Source organism: Cynara cardunculus (genome assembly GCF_001531365.2).
Source record: "Cynara cardunculus var. scolymus isolate 2C chromosome LG 15, CcrdV1, whole genome shotgun sequence".
NCBI lineage: Eukaryota > Viridiplantae > Streptophyta > Magnoliopsida > Asterales > Asteraceae > Cynara > Cynara cardunculus.
This window is the reverse complement of record NC_037542.1, coordinates 17,930,456-17,955,757: the sequence shown is the minus strand read 5'-3', so window position 1 is coordinate 17,955,757 and position 25,302 is coordinate 17,930,456. Positions and strand designations below refer to the sequence as shown.

Sequence of the window (25,302 nt, the reverse complement as noted above, 5' to 3'; positions counted from 1 at the left end):
GATATATTTTATTTTTAATTAAAATAAATTTAATAATAATTCTTTTAAAAAAAATTATTATTATTTATTTGAAAAATCACTGACAGAATATATTTTAATTTTAATTAAAATAAATTTTATCAAAAAAAATTAAATGTAATTATTTTTTTGTAATTGTAAATACTTTTTTGTTATATTTGTTTAATTTTATAGATCTAAATACTTTTTGGTTCAAAAAATATTTAAGGACTTAATCGTTCAAAATATGAATGTCCATTGAGTTTTTTTCGAACTTTTGTCACTATTTTATCACTTTAACTAGTTGTACGAGTCATAAGAATGTATCCAACAGGTTTTAGAAAAGTCCAATGAGTTAATTAACATGTTTTGGATTGTCCAATGACTTATTTGTTCCAAAAATTGTCCAATGAGTTATTTAACATGTTTTAAATTGTCCAAGAACTTATTTGTTCCAAAAAATTGTCCAATGAGTTATTTAACATGTTTTGGAATGTCCAATGACTTATTTGTTTTAAAAAAATTGTCTAAGGACTTAATCATTCCAAACACTAAAGTCCATTGGGTTTTTTTAGATTTTTCCGTTGATAATATAATTTTTTTATAAAAATAATAATTAAACATTTTGTTAGAACTCAATGATTATCTTAATTATATTTTAGATTTTATATATTTAAAATGAATGTTTATCATGTATTTAATCATGTTTATCTGCAGTTAGTTACACGAATTTAAAAATGAAGCTTTAATAAACTGTACTTACGCAAAATTACTTGTAATCTTGAATTTTAAGTAATATGCATCAATAAACAGTACTTCACGCATAAAAAATGGTTTTTAAGAGTTTTTGTCAAATGTTTTATAATACAGTATAGATTAAAATAAAGAAAAGGTCTTAAAAAAACAAATGAAATGTCAAAATATTAATTTCCTAAACTATTTTTTGGATAAATAAATTTCTGAATTTTTGAAATTGAACAAATAAATTATTAAACACACGGATCGTTTACTGTCAAAATTTAACATCATCGCTTACTTAACGGGTAAGATTTTAGTCCGACAAAACGGCATTATATGCAAAAATTTACCTGGTAACACCAACCGTGGTAAGAATCGTCGCCGTCATTTACCGGGTAAGACTCTCAGACATTTCCTTCGTTTTTACCAGGTAAGATTATTGGTTATTGCTATATGCATCTGGTAAGGTAATGTGACTCGGTAAACGCTTATTCAGTTAAGTGTTTGGTAAACAGCTCCTTACTAAAGCCAAGAAAAACCCCCAATGAATAAATTTCATATTTTGAGCGATTAGATCTCTGAACTTTTTTAACGAATAAATCCTTACTCTTAATAAATGAAAGCAATATATCGTTTCTCAATCGATGTATTTAGACCAATAACAAGAATAGTAATCCAATAAAAATGATTAAATACCATTTTTATTATTCATTTATTTATTTTACAAATTCAAATGGGAATCATAAAAGGAATTTAGTAATTTTTCATTTTTCATATTCAAATGACAATCATATAATCATAACAAACACATATGATTGTCATTTAAATCTGAAAAAATAAACAAGTTTGAGGAATTGTTTGTTCAAAAAATGTTCAGGAATTTAATCGCTCAAAATATGTAAGTTTGTTAGGTTTTCTCGGTTTTGTCAAATTCAATGATTTGTGTGTTTGATTTCAGAAAGTTTTTGGTGTAACCCTCCAAAGCAACAAGTTAGCCCAATAACTTTGTATTCAGCTTAAAACTATGGTAGAAGTTATTAGTAACCTAACTCGAGGCTTATAAGGAGCTCACGAATTCCATTTTCTATCCATGTGGGATGAGTTTGTAAGTTAAATGCATGACGTCCTCGTCAGGCATGTCGATAATCTTTCTCTAAAATATTACACGGTGATTCGTTTATTCAAAAAATTAATCGCTCAAAATGCGATAATTTATTGGTTTTTTTAAAGTCCCGTTAATTTTTATCATAATTTTAAGATAATGGCTAATGTACCTACTAATTTTGAAATTTTAAAAATTGATAAAGAAAAATGTTGACAATTTGACTCGCCCCATTTTAATTCGTCATATAACTTGATCCGTTTTGATTTTAAGATATTTAACTCGTTACCGAACCAACATACCCTTCAAATTTACCACTTACAATGTACACATATATTTATCCCTACCACACATATTGCAAAACCTTCCAAGTTAACTCTACCATATATTTGTTCGCTTTATTCATATCTAGATGAGGTATATACTCAGGGTTTTAAAACACGTCTAGTAAATGATGTATCTACTCCTTTATGAGGCAACCTTTATTTCTCCCCCAACTGATGTGGGATCTTACATATTTATTTAGAGATGTGTACATCATGTTTAAACAAAAAGCTCACTTGGATGTTTATGATGGGTACTCCCCTTTGCAACACGACCTGCATAAAATATGTTGTGATGATTAGGTCAGTGATCAGCTTTTACATACGACACATGCGTGACAACTTCTCACACAGTCATATAACATACCCACATGTTGACTGTCTCAATCCTTTTACAAACCCACATGAAAAATGCTAAGGTGTTGGACGATTGTGCCATATATATCGCAAGTTTCACACACATGTGCCAAACGTCCACACACCTATGTGAAAATAACTAGCACGACTTGTGCAGTCATGTGAAATGACATCATTTTAAACGTTCAAGAGTCAAAAATGTCAACATGCAACGGGCTTTGTCTTCGTTGATCTTCAAAGCATTTACGCTCCCTTTGCAATCAAACCCCATAGCATATGTCACATGGTAGATGTAGATCATATCCAAGCAAAGGTGCACAAGAAGAAAAAAAAGGACAAAAGTGTGTTGTGGTCGCGTACTCTTTGCATAGGAATAGCGGGACGGAGACAATTACTTTAAGAATGAGAGGGTTTCAAACCTTTCTTTTATCATACAAAAGAAAGAGATAAGAGTTGTCTACCTGTTTCTCTTTCGACGATGAACAACAGGATGTTGAGGCCCGAAATTCGAAGTGAAATTTTTTATTTGTATGTTCTTAGTCGTTATGAGAAACAGACTGAATCACCAGTTAAAACCCCTAAATAACCGTTATATATATATATATATATATATATATATATATATATATTGAAAGATAGTAAAATGATAAGTATTGGAAAAGGGCATCGGGCACTGAATTTAGTTTAAAAAATATATAATGGTTCAAAAAACCTATTGGAGAAAAGACAAAATGATACAAGCATCAAGATAAAACGACAAAAAAAAGGGGGGGGGGGTGTAAAAAGCTAACCATGAGGTCGCTAACACTGAATAAAAAAGGAAAAGAAAAAGTAAAAGGAAAACCTTAAAGTGGAAAGAGAAAGAAGGGTCAATACAACGTACTTGCCACAAAAATCCAACCCTGCTTTTAATTTCTTCTCTTACCCAATCCCATCGTTTTGTTCCCACCCCATTTTTATGTATAAGCAATTTCACCCCTCCAACTTTCCATTTTTGTCATTTTTACCCCCTACTTTCCGTTTTCTAGCATAAAATGTTTTCATCTCACCCTTGTATTATTTCAAAATGATTCTTTTTAACCCCTTCATTTTTAATTCTTTTTGAAAGAAGACAATTGCATTTGTCTCTAGCATTAACCTTTGTGTCACATTGAGCAATCTCTTTCACTCGCCTTCTCTTTCCTCAAGATCCTTGAAGTTTTCTGGATCGAGATTCCAATTACGATGCATAAGTCCAAGTTTATCATATTCATTCATTGTCTATCTATTTGAAATCGTCTAGCTGACTATGAAGCAACCATCGCCCATCATCATCATCTTTATTGCACGTATTTTTTGTCAATATTCAGTCTTAAACTCATGACCATTTTGATTTTTTTGAAGAATCCATTTGTATCAAATGGCACCATTTTCTTGGTCGTAACTTTGAGAATTTTTTTTTTTTTGGATTAACCTGAATATCCAACCCGCTATGCGAGCCGACTAATCTCAGAGCGACCACCTGCTTTGCAGATAGTCTGGAGTCATCGCGTTTGAAGCTCCATGGCCACAAGGGGATTTTTATTCTTCCTTGGATTTGAATCTGGGACCTCATGGTACTTTTGACATTTGGAGCCAAGCTAAAACCAATCAGGCACCACCCTTGTGGTTGAGAATTGTTTCTTGTTCTGAGTGCGAAAGGGCTTTATAAGATGCATTGGTTGGCGGGTTTTTTGGAATGAAACTTTTAAAAGCCTTCATTATTAAGGAAGATAACAAGTCGAGCCAAGTAGTAAGTTGTTTGTGCCTGGTTTGAAAAAATTATGTCATGTTGAAACTCGAGTAATTTATTCAAAACATTGATCGAGCTTGAATACCTTCAATGATTGTTTAACAACTTTTTGTTACACATATGACACAATGTTCATACTTTATAAGCTTGTTTATGAGCCGAACTATAGATCATTTACCTAATTTATTGACCCCAACTCGATAACTTTTAAGTTTTTTATTGTATTATTTGTGAATGATCGGAATTTATATAAATGATTGGAATCTATATTGTTGAATGTTCATGACAGATTTTCCGTTATTCTCATCTCATGAAAATCAATGAAGGGTCCGTTTGGTTTGACCGTTTTTTATGGATTTGGATTTCGTGGAATGATTTGTGTTTGATTTGTAGGATTTGGAAAGAAATTGAATTGTGTTAACTATAAATAATTTATAAAACCAACCACAAGGGTGGTGCCTGATTGGTTTGAGCTTGACTCCAAATATCAAAAGTACCTGGAGGTCCCAGATTCAAATCCAAGGGGGAATAAAAATCCTCTTGTGGCCACGAAAGTTTAAATACGGTAACTCCGGGCTATCTGCAAAGCAGGTAATCGCCCTGAGATTAGTCGGCTCGCATAGCGGGTTGGATATCCACGTTAATAAAAAAAAATTATAAAACCAAATTATAAAAATAATTAAATAACAATTTTATTAATTGATTATTAGAAAACAAGTATTTTTAACGAATTTTAAAACATTACTATAAACAAATCTTAGGAAATCCCACTTAGCACCAACTACCCCATGGGATTTCTAAATCCCATGTTTGTGGGATTTCATTGAAATCACGAGATTTTAATTCCAGACTTTCTTTTAAACCAAACACGAGACTGAAATAAAATCTAATTCCAAATCCCACGAAATCTCGTAAATCAAACGAGCCCTAAATGATATAAGATCGTCCTTTCTGATTCGCACGGGATTTTATGTGCCCCATGCTATTAGGGTCAGAGCGTAAGTTAGTGATGCTTTCGGATATTGGAATTTCACCATCGAGGATAGAATATTAAAACATTTGAAAACAGAAGGGTTAAAATAGAGGATTTTTAGTAGTGCAGGGGCTAAGTAGATATTACGACTAATTTAATATCACATGAAATTGGTGAAGTGAGAAAAGGGAGATGTGGATGAGAAAGAACCAAAAGCCAGTTAAGGCACACAGAAACCCCCAATTGGTGATGTGATTATTCCATCTCGAAAATCTCAACGAATCAACCGACCTTTGAGATTTTTGTTGTCATATCCATAAATTCCGGTGACGGATTGCTCGACGATCTTTTTTTTGTCGTCGTTGTTATTGATAATTTCCGATGGTGATCACCGGACAATATGACGGTACAGATTCGTCGGAGTACGATTACATTAGAAGACACCATAAGCATGAGGTTAGAGAGAACCAGTGCACTTCATCGATTGTAAAACACATCAAAGCGCCTGTTCATCTTGTAAGATCTCAAATCTTTGAATACTTTAATTTCGTGGATCTGAGACGGAGATTTCCGTAATTTATAGTAATCTCAATGCATGCTTTCGTAGAATGGAGTATTCGAATTGGAAAGTCTGTCTTTTCTGTTCGTGATCTAATTACTGATACATAGAACAAGTAACAGCTACGTCTGGTAGTTAGTTGTCTATGGATATAATCAACGTCTGCGCTTCTGAGATATATTTCTTGATTATTTCAATTTACTTTGAGCTGATTCATATATACTTTCGTCCCATTGATTGTTTTAACATTCATTAATTAGCACAACAAATTTCTAGAATAGAGATTTTTGGAGATTTAGGATTTTTTTTTTGTTTAACTGGGTGTTTGAGATTGCTTATAAAAATAACTTATTGACTTATTTCGATGTGACATCGGTAATAATCATTTTTGAGTGTTTGGATAAACAACTTATACCAGTGTTAAACCAGTAATAAGAAGTTTTTAAATAAGTTAAATCATTCTAACTTATAATAAGTTGATAAACACATTTAAGGAAAGTATAAGTCGTTGCACATGGACAATCCCAAACACCCCCTAAATGCTTTGTTAAAAAGTATGTTAAACTAGAGATAATATAATTAATATTAGAATCTCTAAATTAAATTAGTTGTTGGAGACATGGAGTTGAATGTAATTTTTCTTAGAAATTATAATTTTTCATATTTTATTTAAAAAATATAAAATATCTCTGGAAAATCATATTTGTATTTGGTAAGAAAATAATCCTTTCATATGTGATAGCCAATAAGAGTGTTTTTGTTTCAAATTTTAAATTGTTTTAATGGATATTTTGGAAGGTGATGTTAAACCACTTTATTTTGATGCAACCCAATTAGGTTACAAGCCTATAGAAAATCTATGGTAGAATAAGATTTGATCTCACACCCAAATGCGTTAGGCACTTGTGTTGTACAATTTAAAAGTGTTGGCCCTTTATGGCTGCTAAAAATATATAATTATTTTAAAATGGAGGGAATATGCCAAAATTGTCTTGGAACCTAGAGGAAGCATACAGAGGACAAAATTTATGGAGGTGGATCAGTGACAATAAAGTGGTTCATATGGTCCCCCCTCCTGGTCTAAAAGACAAATACATCTCAAAAACGACCATTTAATTTTCTTTCAAATACCACAGCAATGATTAAAAAAACGTTTAAGTCGGTAATTAAATACCATGGCATAGTTAAGTTCCTTTTTTTATGTGTGTATTAATCACGCCTCAACTAATTCTAGAGGGTCCTAAAGAACAGACAGAAAAATCTTTGGTAATAACCACAAGGGTGGTGCCTGATTGGTTTGAGTTTCGCTCCAAAGGTAAAAAGTATCAGGAGTTCTCAGGTTCAAATCCAAGGAGGAATAAAAATCCCCTTGTGGCCATGGAGGTTCAAATGCGGTGACTCCGGGCTATCTGCAAAACAGGTGGTCGCACGGGGATTAGTCAGCTCGCATAGCGGGTTGGATATCCAGGTTAATAATAAAAAAAGTCCCTGGTGATCTTGAGGAATCAAAACCGGTGATCTATGAAGAGAAACCCTGAAGGTCAGTGGCGGATCCAGGATTTTTGTTCAGTGGGGTCACCTTTAAGGTAGACTAAAGGCCCGCAAAATCGTCCGATGTGTTTTTAACCTAATTACAACGCTTCGAGGGATTTTTAAAGTTTGTTGGTTGATTTTGAGGGATTTTTTGGTGTTTTTATCGATTTCGAATAACTTTTTTAGTTTTTTTTGATTGATTTCAATAGATTTTTTTGGTTAGAGTAATGGTTTCGATTGGGGTTGGGGGTCCGTCGAAAAATGTAATTTTGGGAAGTGAAAGGTAAATCATGTAAAACCTATGTTTTTTTTTTAGTTTTTGACTGGGGTCGCTCCCCCTCCTTGCTATTGCATCCGCCACTGCTGAACGCCCAAGTCTTATTGTCGAATAAGCTAAGACTGTTGGCATAACATAACACCATTTCCATGGCCTAGTTGATTTTCAGACCATTGCAGCTTTTCTCGTAGATGAACACTTTGTTGCTGCTACTACCGACTGCAGCCAATGTATTAACCATCAACATGTAAGGGTCAGGTACTCAGGTTAATCAGAATCCGGCAAAACCCAGAACCAATAAGCCAGTGCTTCCATACAAGCTAAATTACGCTTATTATGCTTAATATATATGTGATATTGAACATCAGCAAAGGGATCATTGTGCTCGACATAATTTCTCTTAGTTTCTGGTGGAAGGGTGTCAGTATTAGAGTGTCACGTTGGTGGTCCCTGAGTTTCCAGACATGATCACTAGCATTGGATTTGTGAAGATGAATTAATTGATGATTACATGATAATTAGTATGATTAATGGCTGCTGCAATGGGTGCAAGATGAGAGAATGAAGCTATGATGAAATGATTAAACCTAATTAAAAGCGAAAGCATATGTGAAGTCTGAGGGGTGTTTGGTTAGAGGTATTCAGCAACCATTAATGCGATTGAATATAAACAAATTGTTTGATTTTATATAATATAATGAGTTCATTCTCTACTAGCCCAAATCTTCATTCCCGGTGAAGTTGGAGGAATGGAAATTCATTTCCATTTTCATTTTCATTTTGATCCCATTTTCTTGTAATGGAAAAACTTCAAGGGACTTGATATCAAAAGGTGTGTGTTTTAGGATCTTTTGGAGATAAAGAGAACTTCAATGGTTGATCTGCCTATGAAAGTAATAATAAATGAGAACAAAGAAAAGCTTAAAATTTGATCAACAAATAATCTGACTGAATGTTTTACTTGGTTTTAAGGTATGGTCCTTAGTGAGGAGGTTTGATCAACCGCAAAAGTACAAACCCTTCGTGAGCGGATGTAATGTGCAAGGCGACCTTGAAATTGGGAGTGTCAGAGAAGTGAATGTTCGATCCGGGCTTCCCGCTACCACGAGTATGGAGAGGTTGGAGCTTCTCAACGAAGAAGAGCATATCTTGGGCATGAGAATAGTTGGTGGTGATCACAGGCTTCGGGTATCTCTCTTCTCTCTAACACATACACATACATCTCAAACCTCCGCGCTATGTGATGACAATTATTCTGCTGATTCGGTTTTAGTAGTTGTGGTTTTGCTTTAAATTTCATGGTACAATTCAATCCAAATGGGTCTTTTGGTTAAATGAGCTTAAAGACATGTTTTTTTAATATCAATGACCTTCTATTAGTTTTGATAATATTGCCGCTGAACAAAAGAATGTCACTTCCATACATAGGAATTCCTAGAAAACTGTTGGAAAGTTGTAGATTTAAGAAGGGGTGAGCCTAAATGCATCCTTATATATTGTTTAATGCATCTCTACCTATAAATTTCTAGGAATTCCTAGAAAACTGTTGGAAAGTTGTAGATTTAAGAAGGGATGGGCCTAAATGCATCCTTATATATTGTTAAATGCATCTCTACCTACAAATTTTCTCGTCACACACATCAACATCAAGATCTACTTTTTACATCTCCAATGTATTAATTGACTTGATTCTGACATAAAGGTGATGCATTTAACATTACCTTTAAAAAGTTTGGCATTCTGTTCCTGATTGCCAATACTAAACTACCATGATCTCTTTATGCATCTGCATCTCTCGTGTGCTTTTTGAGTTTGATCTAGTTTTCTTATTGCAATTCCTATAATTGGGTAATTATTATTGGTTATTTGGTGAAATAAATTTGTATAGAACTACTCGTCGATCATTACCCTTCATCCAGAGATTATTGACGAGAGGCCAGGGACTTTGGTGATAGAATCATTTGTCGTAGACGTTCCAAATGGCAACACCAAAGATGAGACATGCTATTTTGTGGAGGCCCTCATCAAGTGTAACCTTAAGTCATTGGCTGATGTCTCGGGGCGCTTGGCTGTGCAAGACCGAACGGAGTCCATAGTTGGAGTGTGAAGCAAAGATATTAGTAGTAGACTGGACCGGACTGAATGGGACAATCTCCCATCTATGTGCATATAACTTTAGATAAGAGTTTCTTGCTCCTAAATGGACAATAATTGTGATCGTGTTTAGTAAATCTCATTCCTCTTTGTGAACTGTGTTTCAAGTTCATTGTCAATCACTTTGTCCTTGCCCACAACAAAATCCACAATGTTCGGGGGCATTTAAGAAGTTGTCACTGTTTTTTTAGAACATAAATAAGTAGAATAGGAAATTTTGCAAATCACTTTTTGTAAATTTTGTTTCAAATGTAGTGCCATTGTGTTATAATGACCATGTTTATATGATGTTCCTTTTCTCAACCGTGGGTGTTCGAATTAGTTCATGCACACCTCAATTAATCAAAAGAGCTGTGAAGAACAGTAAAGAAAATCTCTAGTAATATCTTAAAAGAATCCTTAAAAATTGAAAAGACTTGTCGGACCTTAAAGTTCAACTTTCAGAGGGCCATTGTGTGTTTGTTGGCGGTGTCCTAGTGGGTGACGGTTATAAATGATTGTTGTAGAGTTCATTTTGAAAACTTGCGCTTTTTTTAAATGATAATAGTAATTTGAAAATTCAGAATCAGATAAATAGTTGTTTAAAATAAAAAATAATTTTATATCCTTTCTTTTTTGAGAGGGAATTTTATCTCTGTTCTAATACTCTATTTTCTTATGATGATCTCATTACATCTTTAAATTTAATTATTTTGTCCTTAAATGATCATAAGATCATAACTATATTTTGAGTAAACTACAAATCTGGTGCAGGTGATTTGTTGAAAATAACACTTTTCATCCTTGCAATTTTAAAGTTACAAGATAATCATCATAGTTTGCAAAAATGTTCAAATTTGATCCCTTCCTTTAAACGACGGTTGAAAATTCTGTTAAATAAAATACATTTTTTTCCTTTTTATTATTTTTTCTCTTTCACTCAATTGAAATCGATTTTATGATTTTGGCCGTTTTGGTTTTTGGTTGGATAAAAGACAAAAAACTTGAAAAAAGAATGAAATTGTTTCTCATTTAACGGAAATGGTTGTTGGAAAAACGGACCAAATTCAAACGTTTTTTTTCAAATTATGATAATCATCTTGTAATTTCAAAACTGGATATAAAAAATGGTTATTGATTTTTTAATTAACAATAATACTATTCTAACAAATAATAATAAAAATAAAAAATAAAGAAGAAGAAGACACGCGGTTTATATTATTTACACAACAATTGCTTCGTTTCGTCGTTTATAATACAAATCAAACCGTTACTCATCTACGGAGCAAATGGTGTGCGTTTTATAATTACGTTCCGGCCATCCCGTTCACATGCGTCCGCCACGTTCTTCTCTCATTCTGTCTCTCTCTCTCTCTCTCTCTCACACACACACACTATAGTAAGGGAAACAAGAAGACATATGCTTGCACACAAAGTCAGAAACCACCTGCTTAACTACTACTTCGAACCTCGCCTCCGTTCTCCGCCTGGACAACCACCAAATTCCACCGTCTCAGCTCCCAATCTCTTGCTCGGTAAGTAAATTCGGTTTTCTTATGGGTAAATTCTCATTCTCAATCTATAAGTGATACATAAATATCATCAACTAATTGCAGATTTCCGGGATCATTATACAAAATTGCTGATATCGTCATATTCTTCATCGGAATCTGGTATTCATTAATATCGTTTCATTTCACCTTTTGTCTTTTATTTTAGCTATTTATATCGATTCATATTCACGAGAAGGAAAAAACTATCGAAACTGATTCAAACGCACATGAAGTTTTGATCTAATAACAGGAAATGGTTCGTCGATGTGTTTGGGAAACGTTAGCATGCCTCTCGACTGCATTAGTGATTCTGAAATGCTGCTCGGTTGCTGCCGACGAGGTTACGTGTTCTGGAATTGTACCGATGGTGTATCGGAATGATAAAATATCCATAACGGATTTCGGTGGAGTCGGTGATGGGAGGACGTTGAATACGAAAGCGTTCAATGAGGCGATTTACAGGATTAAGCATTTGAAGAGGAGAGGAGGGACGTTACTATACATACCTCCAGGTGTTTATTTAACAGAGAGCTTCAACCTTACTAGTCGTATGACTCTGTATTTGGCTAACGGTGCTGTTATCAAAGCCACACAGGTATTCTCAGTTCCTGGATCTATTCTCCATGTTTATTACCAAATTTACTCTACATATATGAATTCCATTTTACTATTGAGCTAGTTATATGGTATATTGGAAAAAAAGGAGAACAACGGTGCTTAGATATTTGACAAACAACGATCTGATGTTAGTGATTCCACAAGTTCAGTGCATCAATCACCATGTTCAGTTTGTGATGTTCTGATAACTTTTGTGAGAGTAGAATGATTCAATATCTTAATCTGCCATTCAAACTAATATCTATCAGATCTAGCTTAGTTGGTGGAAGAGTAGGTAAATCGATCAAAACAGCCGATTTCCCCAACCATATTTATTTTTTAGCCATTTTTTCAATCAATTTCACATTTTAACTAGAATGCATTTGCTTAAACCTATTTTCAGATTAAAAAAAAAAACAAAAATCTTTACTCAAGTTTGCGTAATTTGCATAAGGATTCACATTTGTGTAAAGAATTTGCACAAGGATCTCCATTGCATAAATAATGTTTTTTCTTTTTAGCTAAAATAGAAATTCGATGCCAAATGGAAATAATTTGGCATCTTTAAAGCATTTGCGTTAATTTGGCTAAAATGGAAATTCGATACCAAAAGTGGCTAAAAGGTGAATTTGGTTGGGAGATCCGCTATTTTGGCCAATTTCCCTAACAAAAAAAAATATGAGACTGAGGTAGTGCAAGCTTAGGGGCCGTTTACCTAAATGCTTATCCGGTAAGCATTTTGTATTAGGAGTCAACAATATAATTTATTTTATTGGGCAAGATTGTCGTACATTAAAGTGGTATCGTATGCAACAATTTTTCCGATAAGCACTTACCCGGGTAAGAGTCGTTATCTTCACTTACCGAGTAAAACTCTTCATCTTTATCATTGCTCTTATCGTGTAAGATAGACTCTTCATCTTTATCATTGCTCTTATCGTGTAAGATTTTTGACCCTTGCCATGTTCATCCGCCAAGGAAAATTACTCTGTAATCACTTACCGCGTATGTGTTTAATAAACGGTCCTAAGAGAATTTTGGAATAGCCTTATATATTGGATAAAAGTGTGCATAAGCAAAGTTGGTTGTGGAGAATAATACTTTTCCACTTAATACTCAAGGAAACCAAAGGTTGAGACCATTGTGGAGTCAAAAAGCAGAGGAGGTAGCGTAAACATTTGGAAAAGAAAAGTGAGTCCCCCTAGTTGCATTTGGGATCTCATAGCATGTGCAGGTTATTGGAAAATACATGGTTTACAGCTATATAAAGGAATGCAATAACAAAATGTGGGGAAATGTGGATAGCATTAAAAGTTGCATTGGTTTCAGAATACTCGGGACTGTTTTCCCATGCACACCCTAAAATATTCATTTCCTTTAAGATAAGTTATTTTGGATGGTGCAAGTCCACGCTATCATATCAAACTCATAGCAATTCCTATTAGTAGAAAAACATTTGATGTAATATTTAACTCAAAATGCTTTTGTTCGTAAGACTTATAATTCAAATAGAGACTCCTTTTGGATGCAGGGTGGGGCCACATGGATAGATACGGTGACATGGGTCAATGCCTTATGATTCCATCGTAATGAGAAATAATTGGGTTTCTGAAGGTGTCACCGTATAGTTTTTGAAATTGAAATGTTAACACACGACTCTAATGGCTAAGATGATAAATGCTCCCGTCTTTGTACAAAAGGCCCTGTTTGAGTCCTACAGTTGTCGAACTTGTTATGTTTTAGCTTATATTTTGGTGTCCTTTTTATATACATCATGTGCTTTTAAAAATATATGTAGACCAGACTCGACTCGAACATTAGTCTTTTCTATATAAGGACAAAAAACCAACCTACAAAATTATACTAATATTACGAAGAAAAAAAAAGATGTTTTTTAATAGTCAAATTGTGTCACCACTTAAAAAAATTATGGGTCCGCCTCCTTGTGGATGGATGAAGTAGTAAAGACTGTTAAACCCCACAGATTATATTGTACATGTTCCCTTATGTCTATGCTGATTGCCATTGGTTAATAGGTAAGTTTTGCTTTAGTGATCTATGCAAGAATCGGTTACAGCAGCAACTGATCCAAAGAAATTGATGTTCAATACCTAGTTGAACTCAAAAGTGCTTTTGTTTAAGTACACTTATAACAGAATTAGGGACTCTTTTTGGACGGATAAAGTGTAAACCCCAACAGATCACATTACCTAGTCCCTTCGGGTGCGTATGATACGTGGACTAGACTGCACGGGCTAGAAGGAGGTAGACAGATGGAAGAAAAAAGTTTTAGGGTTTTAATTTGACATGAGTAGTTTAATAATTTACCAATCTTGTCTAAGAAGCTCAGTCATGTCCTGGCCTAAATGTGGGTAAAAAACAACAAAAAGATGAATGAAATGAGAGCCACATGGAATTGTTACCCATTCATGTCTCATTCAAAAATAAGAAATTAGTTTATTCTATATGAATTATGATCTATATCTATTGGTTTGACAAATGTGTTTTTTTGCAACTTATGCTTCAGAACACAGCAAACTGGCCTTTGGTTGCTCCGTTGCCTTCATATGGAAGAGGACGAGAGCGTCCTGGAGGAAGATATCTGAGTTTCATCCATGGAGAAGGTGTCCATGATGTAATTATTACGGGTATGTAGGAAAATTCCCATCCTTCAAATGGTGTATCGACTTCCATTTGCATCTTCTTTTGATCTGATGAATTGTTTTCTTAGGTGAGAATGGGACAATTGATGGGCAAGGTGGGATTTGGTGGAACATGTGGAGACAGAGAACCTTGCAATACACTAGACCAAATCTTATCGAGTTCAAAGACTCTAGAAACATCATCATCTCTAACGTGATTTTCAAGAACTCCCCTTTTTGGAATATTCATCCTGTATACTGCAGGTACTTTGCTAGCATAATCTTTTATCATCAGAACTTCATTCATAATCATGACTATGATTTTACCATGGTAAAATTTGAATATTAGGTTTTTTATCATCAGAACATTCAAAATCATGACTACATACCATGGTAAAATTTGAATATTATTTTTTACCATCAGAACTTCATTCATAATCATGACTATAGTTTTACCATGGTAAAATTTGAATATTATCTTTTATCACCAGAACTTCATTCATAAATCATGACTATAGTTTTACCATGGTANAATCATGACTATAGTTTTACCATGGTAAAATTTGAATATTATCTTTTATCACCAGAACTTCATTCATAAATCATGACTATAGTTTTACCATGGTAAAATTTGAATATTATCTTTTATCATTACAACTTCATTCAAAATCATGACTATGGTAAATTCAAAATCATGACTATGGTTTTACCATGGTAAAATTTGAATATATGTACTTCCAAAGAAAACTTCACAAACAACCCTGTTGTATGCATCTTTTACTCGCACCATGTATCAAAATATAGATGCATAGTTTACGAACATAATCTTTTAGTTTGTCTTCATATAAAAACAGCAATGTTGTTATTCGACATGTCACCATATTGGCTCCATCCGACTCTCCAAATACAGATGGAATTGACCCAGGTACGCAATATGAAAGATTTACGGATTCCTTTACGAGTACAATAGTCTTCGCTATGTTTTGCAAAGGGTAGAAATGAATTTGTGCAGAGGAACATGCCATGATTTTAGGAAAATGTTCCAGCTATTATGTCAAAAGTTTAATACATCTTCAATTACAATAAAGTAGGAGAATTCTAGAACCCGAAATAATACCATCGATTTAATTTTTGAACATTTTGACACTTGTAACTTGAAGATGCCAAAAATGTGAAAAAATGTAAAATGTTGCAATTCTGATGTAGTAAAAAATGGCCTGGTAGAACTCATTCCCAAAAAGCTACCTCAAAGGAGGGTGCCCAAACCAAATATGTGTATATATATGCCAAAGTTGTTTCATAAACCATGTAAATCTAACAAACGAAGTAAGGAGGGACCTTTAATCACCTTTAATCTCAAACCAACCCATGAATTGCGCTTTAAAAGGAAATTGTTCGATGAAGTGTTTCTCTTCGATTAGGATTAATCCAATGATGGAGATCTTTCTTACCCTTCTCACCATAACAACATTCATTATCACTGGAACCCAACCCTATTCTACATGGAAAGGTTACAAACCGATCAATTAAGATATTTATTTCTTTATTGTGATTTGAATATTTATGAAAGATGATTAGAGTTTATTAATATTTTATGTTAGGAAACAATCGATATATTTATGAAACCAAATATTTGCCAGACTAAATGAACGGTTGAGATTGATTTGTTACGATTCCATGGTTTGTTACATAAAAGCAATCTTAACGATCTGGCAAGCTGGCAATGTGAGACGAGCACTTCTTAAATAGTCCAAATGCCTGTACTAGGCTCATAATTACTTATTTCTTCCATTGTTGCAGATTCAAGCTCCCACGTTTGCATCGAAGACTCCTACATCTCCACAGGAGATGACCTAGTGGCTGTAAAAAGCGGGTGGGATGAGTATGGGATCGCATATGGTCGTCCTAGCCACGATATTACAATCCGTCGAGTCAGTGGATCCTGTCCATTCGCCGGAATTGCAGTCGGAAGTGAAACATCCGGTGGAGTATATAATGTATTCGCAGAGCATATAACTCTTAACCATATGGGAGTTGGAATCCACTTAAAGACTAACATCGGCAGGGGCGGAATCATAAGAAACATCACCGTTTCCAATGTTTACATGGTGAATGCTCGTAAAGGAATCAAGATCGCTGGTGACGTTGGTGACCATCCTGATGAAAACTACAATCGGAATGCACTACCAGTCATAAAGCATGTGAGGATCACAAACGTATGGGGAAAGAAGGTCCAGCAAGCTGGTCTAATAATGGGTTTAAAGAACTCCCCTTTTACGGATATTTGCCTATCTAACATCAATCTTCATGGCCCTACTGGTCCGAGAAATGTTCCATGGAAGTGCTCGGATGTTAGCGGAGGTGCTATTCAGGTTATCCCGTCCCCGTGTTTTGAGCTTACCCGCAGTAATCGGAAATGCTTCACTCATTTCTGAATCTTGCTATATGTAATATTATTGAAAGATGATATAGATAGAAAACATTGTAACATGAAAAGAACTTCAATTGATGCCAAAATCATATTCATATAATAGTCTCCACATAATTTTGTTACTGGATTTTAGTTTCATCAAATTTTTGTAATGTGATTGTGATTTATGGTGAGATCAATCTCGAGGTTTAAAGTGCAAACTCATTAACTCACATATGTTGTCTTTATCAGGCCGCAGGCGGGGGTTAAAGAAGGCAGCCCCCCTGTCCCTGTGGGGTGCAAGGGGCAGAACCCCTGGCGGTGAATTTTAGTCTCGAGATGATTTGAACGAATTTCAGAAGGACGGAACCTTCTTGAAATTGTTCCCAGTCTTGGTGAAAATTTGACAAAGTGTTGAAATCAGTCTCTAAGCTCATGCTCAGAGCTCTAAGTTTTGGCCGAGTGTTCTAAGGATCTGTTTGACTCATGTTGAGGAATGAAAATGAAAATGTCATGGAATGAAAATGAGAATGAATTTTCATTCCTCCGGTTTAACAGGGAGATATTTTGGGCTTTTGAAAGAATGGGTCTATTATATTATAGAAAATCAAATAGTTTCTTTTATTTTCATTCTCATTGATAATTGCTTAATATCTCTAACCAAACACCCCCTAAGTGTTGAGGATCAGAGCCTCCAGTTCGAGGCCTTGAGTGCCTGGTTCATGTGGTTCGTGTGACCAGAGCCTTTGATCTTCACAATCAAAGCTACTTTCTCTAACGTAGATTTTGATTTTGGGACAGTTGTCACTGTTCCTGAATAACTCTATGCAGTTATGTCTTTAACTGTTTTAACCGATGATCCCATGGTGTTTACAAGGACTCGATTAGATTTAGAGTTTTCAATTGGATTATCCTAATACGAAATTCGTGCAACCAAGACAATAAAGGTCTATTATTGTATTCAGAAAGTGTAATTTATATGCTCCAATTGTATATACAGTCCAACGTATCATCTCCAATCCCCGATCCTAACAAATTTTTTAAACTGCAAACACATCAAGTTTTATTCATCAAAATATATTGCGACATCTCTCACGGATAACTAAAAAGGGCTTCTTGTATACAGAAACAAGTGGTTACAACATGGTATATAATACATACGTGTTCTAGATGAAGATATCATAGCCATTCCTAGGGATTAATAATACACGCAAATGATACATACCTCCGGATCTGAGATTCATCAATCAAAAGTGTGCTTCAAAAACTTGCGAATGCGCTTCATGAAATTGAAACCGCCATTGTTTTCTCTCTTCTCCTTATGGTGGCGTGACGAGTGAAGCATCTTCTCTCGGTCGAACATGTACTTTGGTACGAATTCTTCCTCTTTGTCATTGTGATGATCGTGGTGGTTGTGGTGGTTGTGGTGATGTCCGTAGTTGTGCTTGAATTCCAGCCACTTCGTGGGAACCTGATCGCCTAACGTTTTCGGATCAAAATTATAGGCTTTATCGGATGAGATCATGTCGTCGCCATACGATCTCTCGGTTCTAGGGATCATGAACGTCTTCTCAAACTTCCGGCATGGATGACGTCGGACGAATCTGAGTGGAATCCGAGTAGTTTTATCAAAAACGTGACGCTTGATCGGATGTAATCTGGCAAAATTTAGACGTTGCGTTGGATCAATCGAAAGCGTTTGAGTCTTCTCAATTTCCTGCAAACGATCATTAGCGGTGGTTTCATCGAATTCCGATTTCGGCTTCTCGTTCGGAAGAACGATATCTGAATCGGCGACAGCGACTGATTCCGGCGAAGACTTGGATACACCATCAGTCAGTACGATGACCTGATCGAAGATACGAGCGGTGGAGACGGCGAATAACAAGAACGTGAAGATGGTGAAGACTCCGATCTTTTTCTCCATGGTTATCGCCAATGTGTGTGTATGTGTTGATGTGAGAGAAAGAAAAGGAAAATGGTCTTTAATGGCGGGTTAGAGGGAAGGATGTGAAGACAAAACGAGTGGTGCGAGGAGGGCGGATCAACCGTCCACGTGGTTGGGGAGAGATTGTGCACCGTTGGATCTAATGAGGGGCCGTGGAACACGACTTTGTACGAGAAGACTTTCCCTTCAGGTTCTTTGGCCCTTTCCTTACGCAACCTATTTTATTATTTTTAAATTGTTGTTTTCACGTCATGACAAGACATAAAGGTTTTTAGATGGTTTTTAATTAAGTCATATGATTTCAAATTAATACAATCCATCAAACCAAACATGAAATTTAAATGAATTTGAAATTTAAATCCTTCTTGTAAATCAAATGGGAATTACGATGAGGACATGATATTTTTTAAGACGTGTCAGAGGCGGCATACATATACACATGTCAATACTTGCTTATATTAGTGTTTTGAATGATATTCTAAAACAAATTAAATTCATATAAAGAAATAAAACTAAAAAATAAAGGAGAACAATTGACAAAAATTTATATCAAACAGCGCAAAATCGGGATTAAATTTTTTTGAATCTCTACTCACTGTTATCTTCAATTTTCAAATAATTTGTGTTTGACTATATGTACGGAGATGGGTGTAAGTATTTACCTATTTAAAATTTTTGTTTTTGTGTTCCATTTTTTTTGTTTATTTAAATATTAGATCTCGTACATGGTTATCATTTACCTCTCAAGTTATATATTAAAAATAACCAACACCTTACAAAACAATGCGACGTAACACGCCACAACGCGTCGTAATGCACCATAATGCGTTGCAATGAAGCCAAACCTTAGAGTGGAATCATAGGGGTTAATGTGGCGGCGAATCCAAGTCTTGACGTCATAGCAAGGTCATAACAAGCTATTTAAAACCATTTAAAATATTGATAACACTTATCTTTATATATATATATATATATAGAGAGAGAGAGAGAGAGAGAGGGAGAGAGAGAAAGTATGTTTCAAATACAACTCATTATATTTGTAGAACCAATACAACCCAATAAATTGAAATATTTATGAAAATGATGAGAGTTCATTTATTATGATTTAAATATTTATGAAAAATGAATAAAGTTCATTAATTATTATCAATACTTTATATTAGTAAACAATCAAAACTTCTATCAGATTACATATTCATCAAATTAAATGGACGGTTGAGATTGAGTTGTATTGATTGTACAAATGTAAATGATTGTATAATAACACACCTATATATATATATATGGGTGGGTTCAAATAAAAACCACTCAATTTGTAAAAACCGTGAAAACCTCATTTAACCAATCATAATTTTCATTTTGTTCATTTTTTTTGTAATTATGAGAGGTTGGTTAACCATTTTTATTGTGGAGGGTGTTAATCATGGATATTATCATCATCATTATTATAATTTTAGAGAAATACATAAAACAGTTTCATTAAAATTCCATTAAGTAGTATATGAAACAATTTCATACCCACATATGAAACAACTTCATCAAAAAAAGTATTATATGAAACAATTTCACAAGATTAACAATTTCATGAAAAAAATTTCATAAGATTAACGACGGATGAGAGTAGTTTTTATGGTTTTTACAAATTGGAGTGGTTTTCATTTGATCGCTCCTCTATATATATATATATATATATATATATATATATATATATATATATATTAATCATGGATGTCTTGCCTAATTAATGAGTTCCTCGACTAATTCCAAGGATCATGGAAAACAAACAAGAAAATTACGAGTGATCTTGTAGGACTCGAACCGGTGATCTCTGACAAAAGCCTCATGGTTCATGTTGAATTGTTGTCGTGGAAAAAGTGTGAAATTATTAAACATACAAATATTTAAAATATATTTATTTTAATTTGCTTCGACGCAAGTTGTAAAATTGATTATCGACACTTGAAATAGAGTTGTATGACAAAAATAACTAAATTTAAGCGATTCATAAATGAATAAAATTATAATACTGAGGACAAAAAATGTTAGCAAAATTAATTTATTCCATTTCCTTAAATTAAAATCAATTGATAATTATAACCTGAAATAATTCTTGCGTATTAAGCTAGGCGAAGAACTGTGTGACAAGGGAAGTTATGGTGAGAAGTGTAAGAAGAGATCTAGATCCTTGATCACTTTTAATTTCATGCACGTCCATGAATTGTGTTTTAGAAAGAAAAAAAATTAATCTGGTACATCTCGGTGCACCTCATTAATGTTGACATTCAATCAAGATTGATCTAAGGATGGATATCTATTATTACGTTTCTCACCATAACTTCCAATCTCACTGGAACCTGATCCTATTAAGCTAACCGTTAAACTTTAATAAGTGTTATATAATCTCTTCATGAAATATGATAATTTCTATTTAAACTTTTTTTTATTAACCTATATATCCAATCCGCTATGCAAGCCGACTAATCATAGAACGACCACCTGCTTTCCGGGTAGTCTGAAGTAGAGATTGCCAAATGGGCCCGGCCCGGCCCGGGACCGCCGGAGGACCAGGACCGGGACCGACAAAGGACCGGCCCGGGACCGGGACCGGTTATGGGACCGAAAACCGGGACCGGTTGGGGTTTTTGGTAGTTTCGTGGGACCGGGACCGGGACCGGGACCGGTTATGGGACCGACTATGGACCGGCCCGACCCGGCCTGAAAATTCAATTAATTTTATAAATAAATGTATTTTTAAATAATTTTATAATGTATTTTCATAAGAAAACGTAATTTTAATTATATTAAAACGCATTTTTAAAGTGTATTTGAGTGACCCAATTGTAAATTTTATAATGTATTAAAAATATATATCATTAAAAAAATAAAATAAAAATCTTATTTTTTTAATTCAAGGACCGGTTGGGACCAGTTGGGACCGGGACCGGCGGCCCATAACCGGTTATAAAGTACCTATACCGGTCCTATCATTTTCGACCGGGACCGGTTATGGCCGGTTATGAGAAAGGTGAGGACCGATTGGGACCGGCCCGGGACCGGTTTTTGGCCATCTCTAGTCTGAAGTCACCGCATTTGAACCTCCATGACCACAAATGGATTTTTATTACTCATTGCATTTGAACCTGAAACCTTTAGACATTTTGACATTTAGAGCTCAAGCTCAAACCATTCAGACACCGAACTTATGGTTAAACTTTTTAATGAAATAAGAAAGAAAAAGAAACCCTACAATTTTTAACTTTTAAAAAGTTACAATTATTATAAAACCGAAAATATAAAAATATAAAATTTATATTAATCAGAATCGTTTATAAACATCTTAAATACGGGTTTTTGGATAGAGCTCTAATTGAGGCCCGATTTCACTTGTGTTTGGAACCCTAATTCAAATCCAAATGAGCTCTTTAATTTCAGAATTAACGATCAAAACAATATTCGATATTCTTTTCATTTTGTCATTTTATACATTTTTGTTATTTTAATTTATAATTTTCTAAAAATGATATGAACTATTTATATCTTATTTGCTTATTACTTCGTTTCAGACGATCTATAGCTTTAATATGGGTGTAACAGGGTCTCAAAAAAATTGGAACGACCCTGTATATAACACCTTAAGTTTGAAACCGTTACATAATATAAGTTAAGAACATGGAGTAATTGTGTAACCATTATATTTGGAGGATGTGTTTTTCAAATAACAGAATACTTGAAATTTGACTGATTCATAAATCACATCTCAATCACAATGGTTGAGGAGCATGCTTAAGAGCCATTTGGAGACCAAAATGGTTGAATTATGTCGTAATCTGATTTATCTGTTGAATAGAAACGAAACCCAACAAAAAGAGGGCATAAAGGTTGGTTTTTTTTGTGCGAGTTCTAGTAAAAAGTATCGTTGAATTCAACGTATAATTGGGAAATTAAATTAATAGATACGTTGAAAATTATTTTTGCTTCAACAATTACGTTAAAGTGTGCTTTAAAGGTCAAAAGTACCAGGAGGTCTCAGGTTCAAATAAAAAAAATCACCTTGTGGCTATGGAGGTTCAAATGCGGTGACTTCGGGATATTTGCAAAGCAGGTGGTCGTTTTGGGATTAATCGGCTCGCATAGCGGGTTGGATATCCAGGTTAATAAAAAATATATATAAAAAACCAGAGTAATAACAACGTATTAGTTTGTTGACGATAGTTGGTTCATGTATTTGGGTTTTAAATGGGCTAAGTTTACTCCTATTTAAGTCCATATGGCCCATCTAAAAGAAAGTTCAATTAAAAAAATCTAGAATGACTTTTTGTTGTTTGTTTTTTATGGACAAATTGCATGAAAAAATAATCTACTTTAACTTGATTTTTATTCTGGGTAACGTATTTTTGATGCATCAGATGGACGTGAAGTGGTTGATATTATCCCTTCGGGGCCAGAACTTCTTGTTTCAGAAGGGGAATCTATCAAAATTGATCAACCATTCAAAATTTATATTTTGGTACTTAATATGTAAAGTTTTAAACATTTAAGTATCCGGGTAAACGGGCGAAACATTAACCGGTTACCATGTCGATGTGGCGAGTGATGTGATATCCGGTTAATACTTCAACAAATAATATTAAGTTGTAATCAACATCAACATGGTAACCGGTTAATTCTTCAACCAGTTATCCGTGTACTTAGATGTTTAAAACTTTACATCTTAGCTAATAATTATATATGTTGATTAAGGACTTGACAATCATATTGAATTCATTATTACTTAACCAAAAAAGACATTTTTTGCCCATAATAGTAAATGGAGTAATTGATTTTACTATTTCATAATTAAGGATAAAATTGGAAATTTTATATCTATTTTTTTAATGTGAACACTAGTTTTGATTAGTGGTGTGCAAAACCTGAATGTTTCGAAATCCGAACTCAAACCCGAAATGAGAATTAAGTGTTTGTACAAAACCCGAATGCCTTAGAATCCAAAACCCAATTTTTAGGGAATATTTGGATTCGGGTTGTGTTTGATTTTTAGCCACCCGACCCGTCGGAAATCCAAATTATATGTACATATATTTTAAATATAATATAAATATATTTATTTATCTCATTATTTTTTGGAAATCCCAAATCCTACTCGGTCGTGCTCTTTTCTAATTTATAATCTTACTATCGATTTCATCAATTCTCGCAATCGATTGAATTCATCCACAAAATCGATTGAATTTATGTCAAAGACCTTCCAGCCTAGTGGTTAAGGCTTGGGCATGACATAGTCATGAACCCGAGTTCGAGCCCTAGGAGGGGAGTGTTGGCGACATTTAAGTGGGGTCATGTTTAGCCTCCAAATTTGCCGGAGATTAGTCGGGCTTTGGCCCGGACACCCTTACAAAAAAAAAAATCGATTGAATTTATATAGTTCTTTGCATTATAATTATACCAGAACCCGATCGATCTCAAACCGAACATGACCAATCCGAACCCAAATTAATCCGAAATCCAAAACCCAAAATTCGAGGGTTTTTTTTTCATATTTGAAATTCAATCAAATTTTTGGTTTATCCACCCAAACCCACTCGGCCTACCTGATGCACGCCCCTAATTTTGATATATTGTGACGAAGAAAGTACAAGGTGGCTAAATGTGGAAGATCTAATTTAACGGTACCTACTTGCAAATTATTGCAAACTTGGAGGACCTTGATGCAAGTCAACAGAAAATCTAAGACCACATAAAATCATGAAGTCTAAAATGTGATAAAATAAAATTAAGAAAAATTTGTTATAATTATAATCAAATTGATATAATTTAATAATAATAATTATTATTATTAATTAAACTTTCAAAATATTTTTCAGTTGTAAGAAATAAAAAAGTATATTAAGATTATTATTTAGAAAAAAAAAACTATTTTGGCTAATCAAAATAATATATACTATATCATACAACTTGTTTAAATGTTTCAACCTCTCAGCAATGTGGAATAATTAAAACTCAACCATAATTCATCATTTGAAAATACTAAGTTCTTATGATGTCATCTCAATACCTTAAGATTTTCCTTATATATATATATATATAGGGGAGCGATCAAATGCAAACCACTCAATTTGTACAAACCGTGCAAACCGCATTCAACCAATCATAATTTTTCATTTTGTTTATTTTTTTGTAATTATGAGAGGTTGGTTAATCATTTTTATTGTGGAGGGTGTTAATCATAGATATTATCATCTTCATTATTTTAATTTTAGAGAAATAAATGAAATAGTTTCATTAATGTTAGAGAAATACATGAAACAGTTTCATTAAGTATTATATTAAACAATTTCACAACCATATATGAAACAACTTCATCAAAAAAAGTATTATATGAAACAATTTCA

At 33.9% G+C, this 25,302-nt stretch overlaps 2 protein-coding genes across 4 annotated transcripts; both read left to right on the top strand.

Annotated features, from left to right (window-relative positions):
• The first annotated feature begins 5,441 nt into the window (after positions 1-5,441).
• On the top strand, positions 5,442-10,065 carry LOC112527934 (abscisic acid receptor PYL9-like). Its single transcript, XM_025138797.1, has 3 exons — positions 5,442-5,777; positions 8,603-8,818; positions 9,519-10,065. Exons 1-3 carry the CDS (start codon positions 5,643-5,645, stop codon positions 9,735-9,737), a joined length of 570 nt encoding a protein of 189 aa, XP_024994565.1. The 5' UTR covers positions 5,442-5,642; the 3' UTR covers positions 9,738-10,065.
• Positions 10,066-11,127: 1,062 nt separating this feature from the next.
• On the top strand, positions 11,128-17,099 carry LOC112527856 (probable polygalacturonase). 3 transcript variants are annotated; one of them, XM_025138693.1, is made up of 7 exons: positions 11,128-11,298; positions 11,380-11,436; positions 11,567-11,911; positions 14,441-14,561; positions 14,645-14,819; positions 15,410-15,480; positions 16,356-17,099. In XM_025138693.1, the coding sequence occupies exons 3-7, from the start codon at positions 11,570-11,572 to the stop codon at positions 16,988-16,990; spliced, it is 1,344 nt and encodes a 447-aa protein (XP_024994461.1). In that variant the 5' UTR covers positions 11,128-11,298; positions 11,380-11,436; positions 11,567-11,569; the 3' UTR covers positions 16,991-17,099. The 3 variants fall into 3 exon arrangements, with proteins under 3 accessions (XP_024994461.1, XP_024994460.1, XP_024994462.1); XM_025138692.1 differs by having other exon boundaries at positions 11,550-11,911; XM_025138694.1 differs by lacking the exons at positions 11,128-11,298; positions 11,380-11,436 and having other exon boundaries at positions 11,445-11,911.
• Positions 17,100-25,302: the final 8,203 nt, after the last annotated feature.

Bases quoted from the DNA above. Each gene is read 5' to 3' on its own strand.
- LOC112527856 (XM_025138693.1), top strand. From the start codon at position 11,570: ATGGTTCGTCGATGTGTTTGGGAAACGTTAGCATGCCTCTCGACTGCA. The intron at 11,912-14,440 runs GTATTCTCAGTT...CTTATGCTTCAG, and splicing joins CTGTTATCAAAGCCACACAG to AACACAGCAAACTGGCCTTT. The intron at 15,481-16,355 runs GTACGCAATATG...CCATTGTTGCAG, and splicing joins TACAGATGGAATTGACCCAG to ATTCAAGCTCCCACGTTTGC.
- LOC112527934 (XM_025138797.1), top strand. From the start codon at position 5,643: ATGGTGATCACCGGACAATATGACGGTACAGATTCGTCGGAGTACGAT. The intron at 5,778-8,602 runs GTAAGATCTCAA...CTTGGTTTTAAG, and splicing joins TCAAAGCGCCTGTTCATCTT to GTATGGTCCTTAGTGAGGAG. The intron at 8,819-9,518 runs GTATCTCTCTTC...AAATTTGTATAG, and splicing joins GTGGTGATCACAGGCTTCGG to AACTACTCGTCGATCATTAC.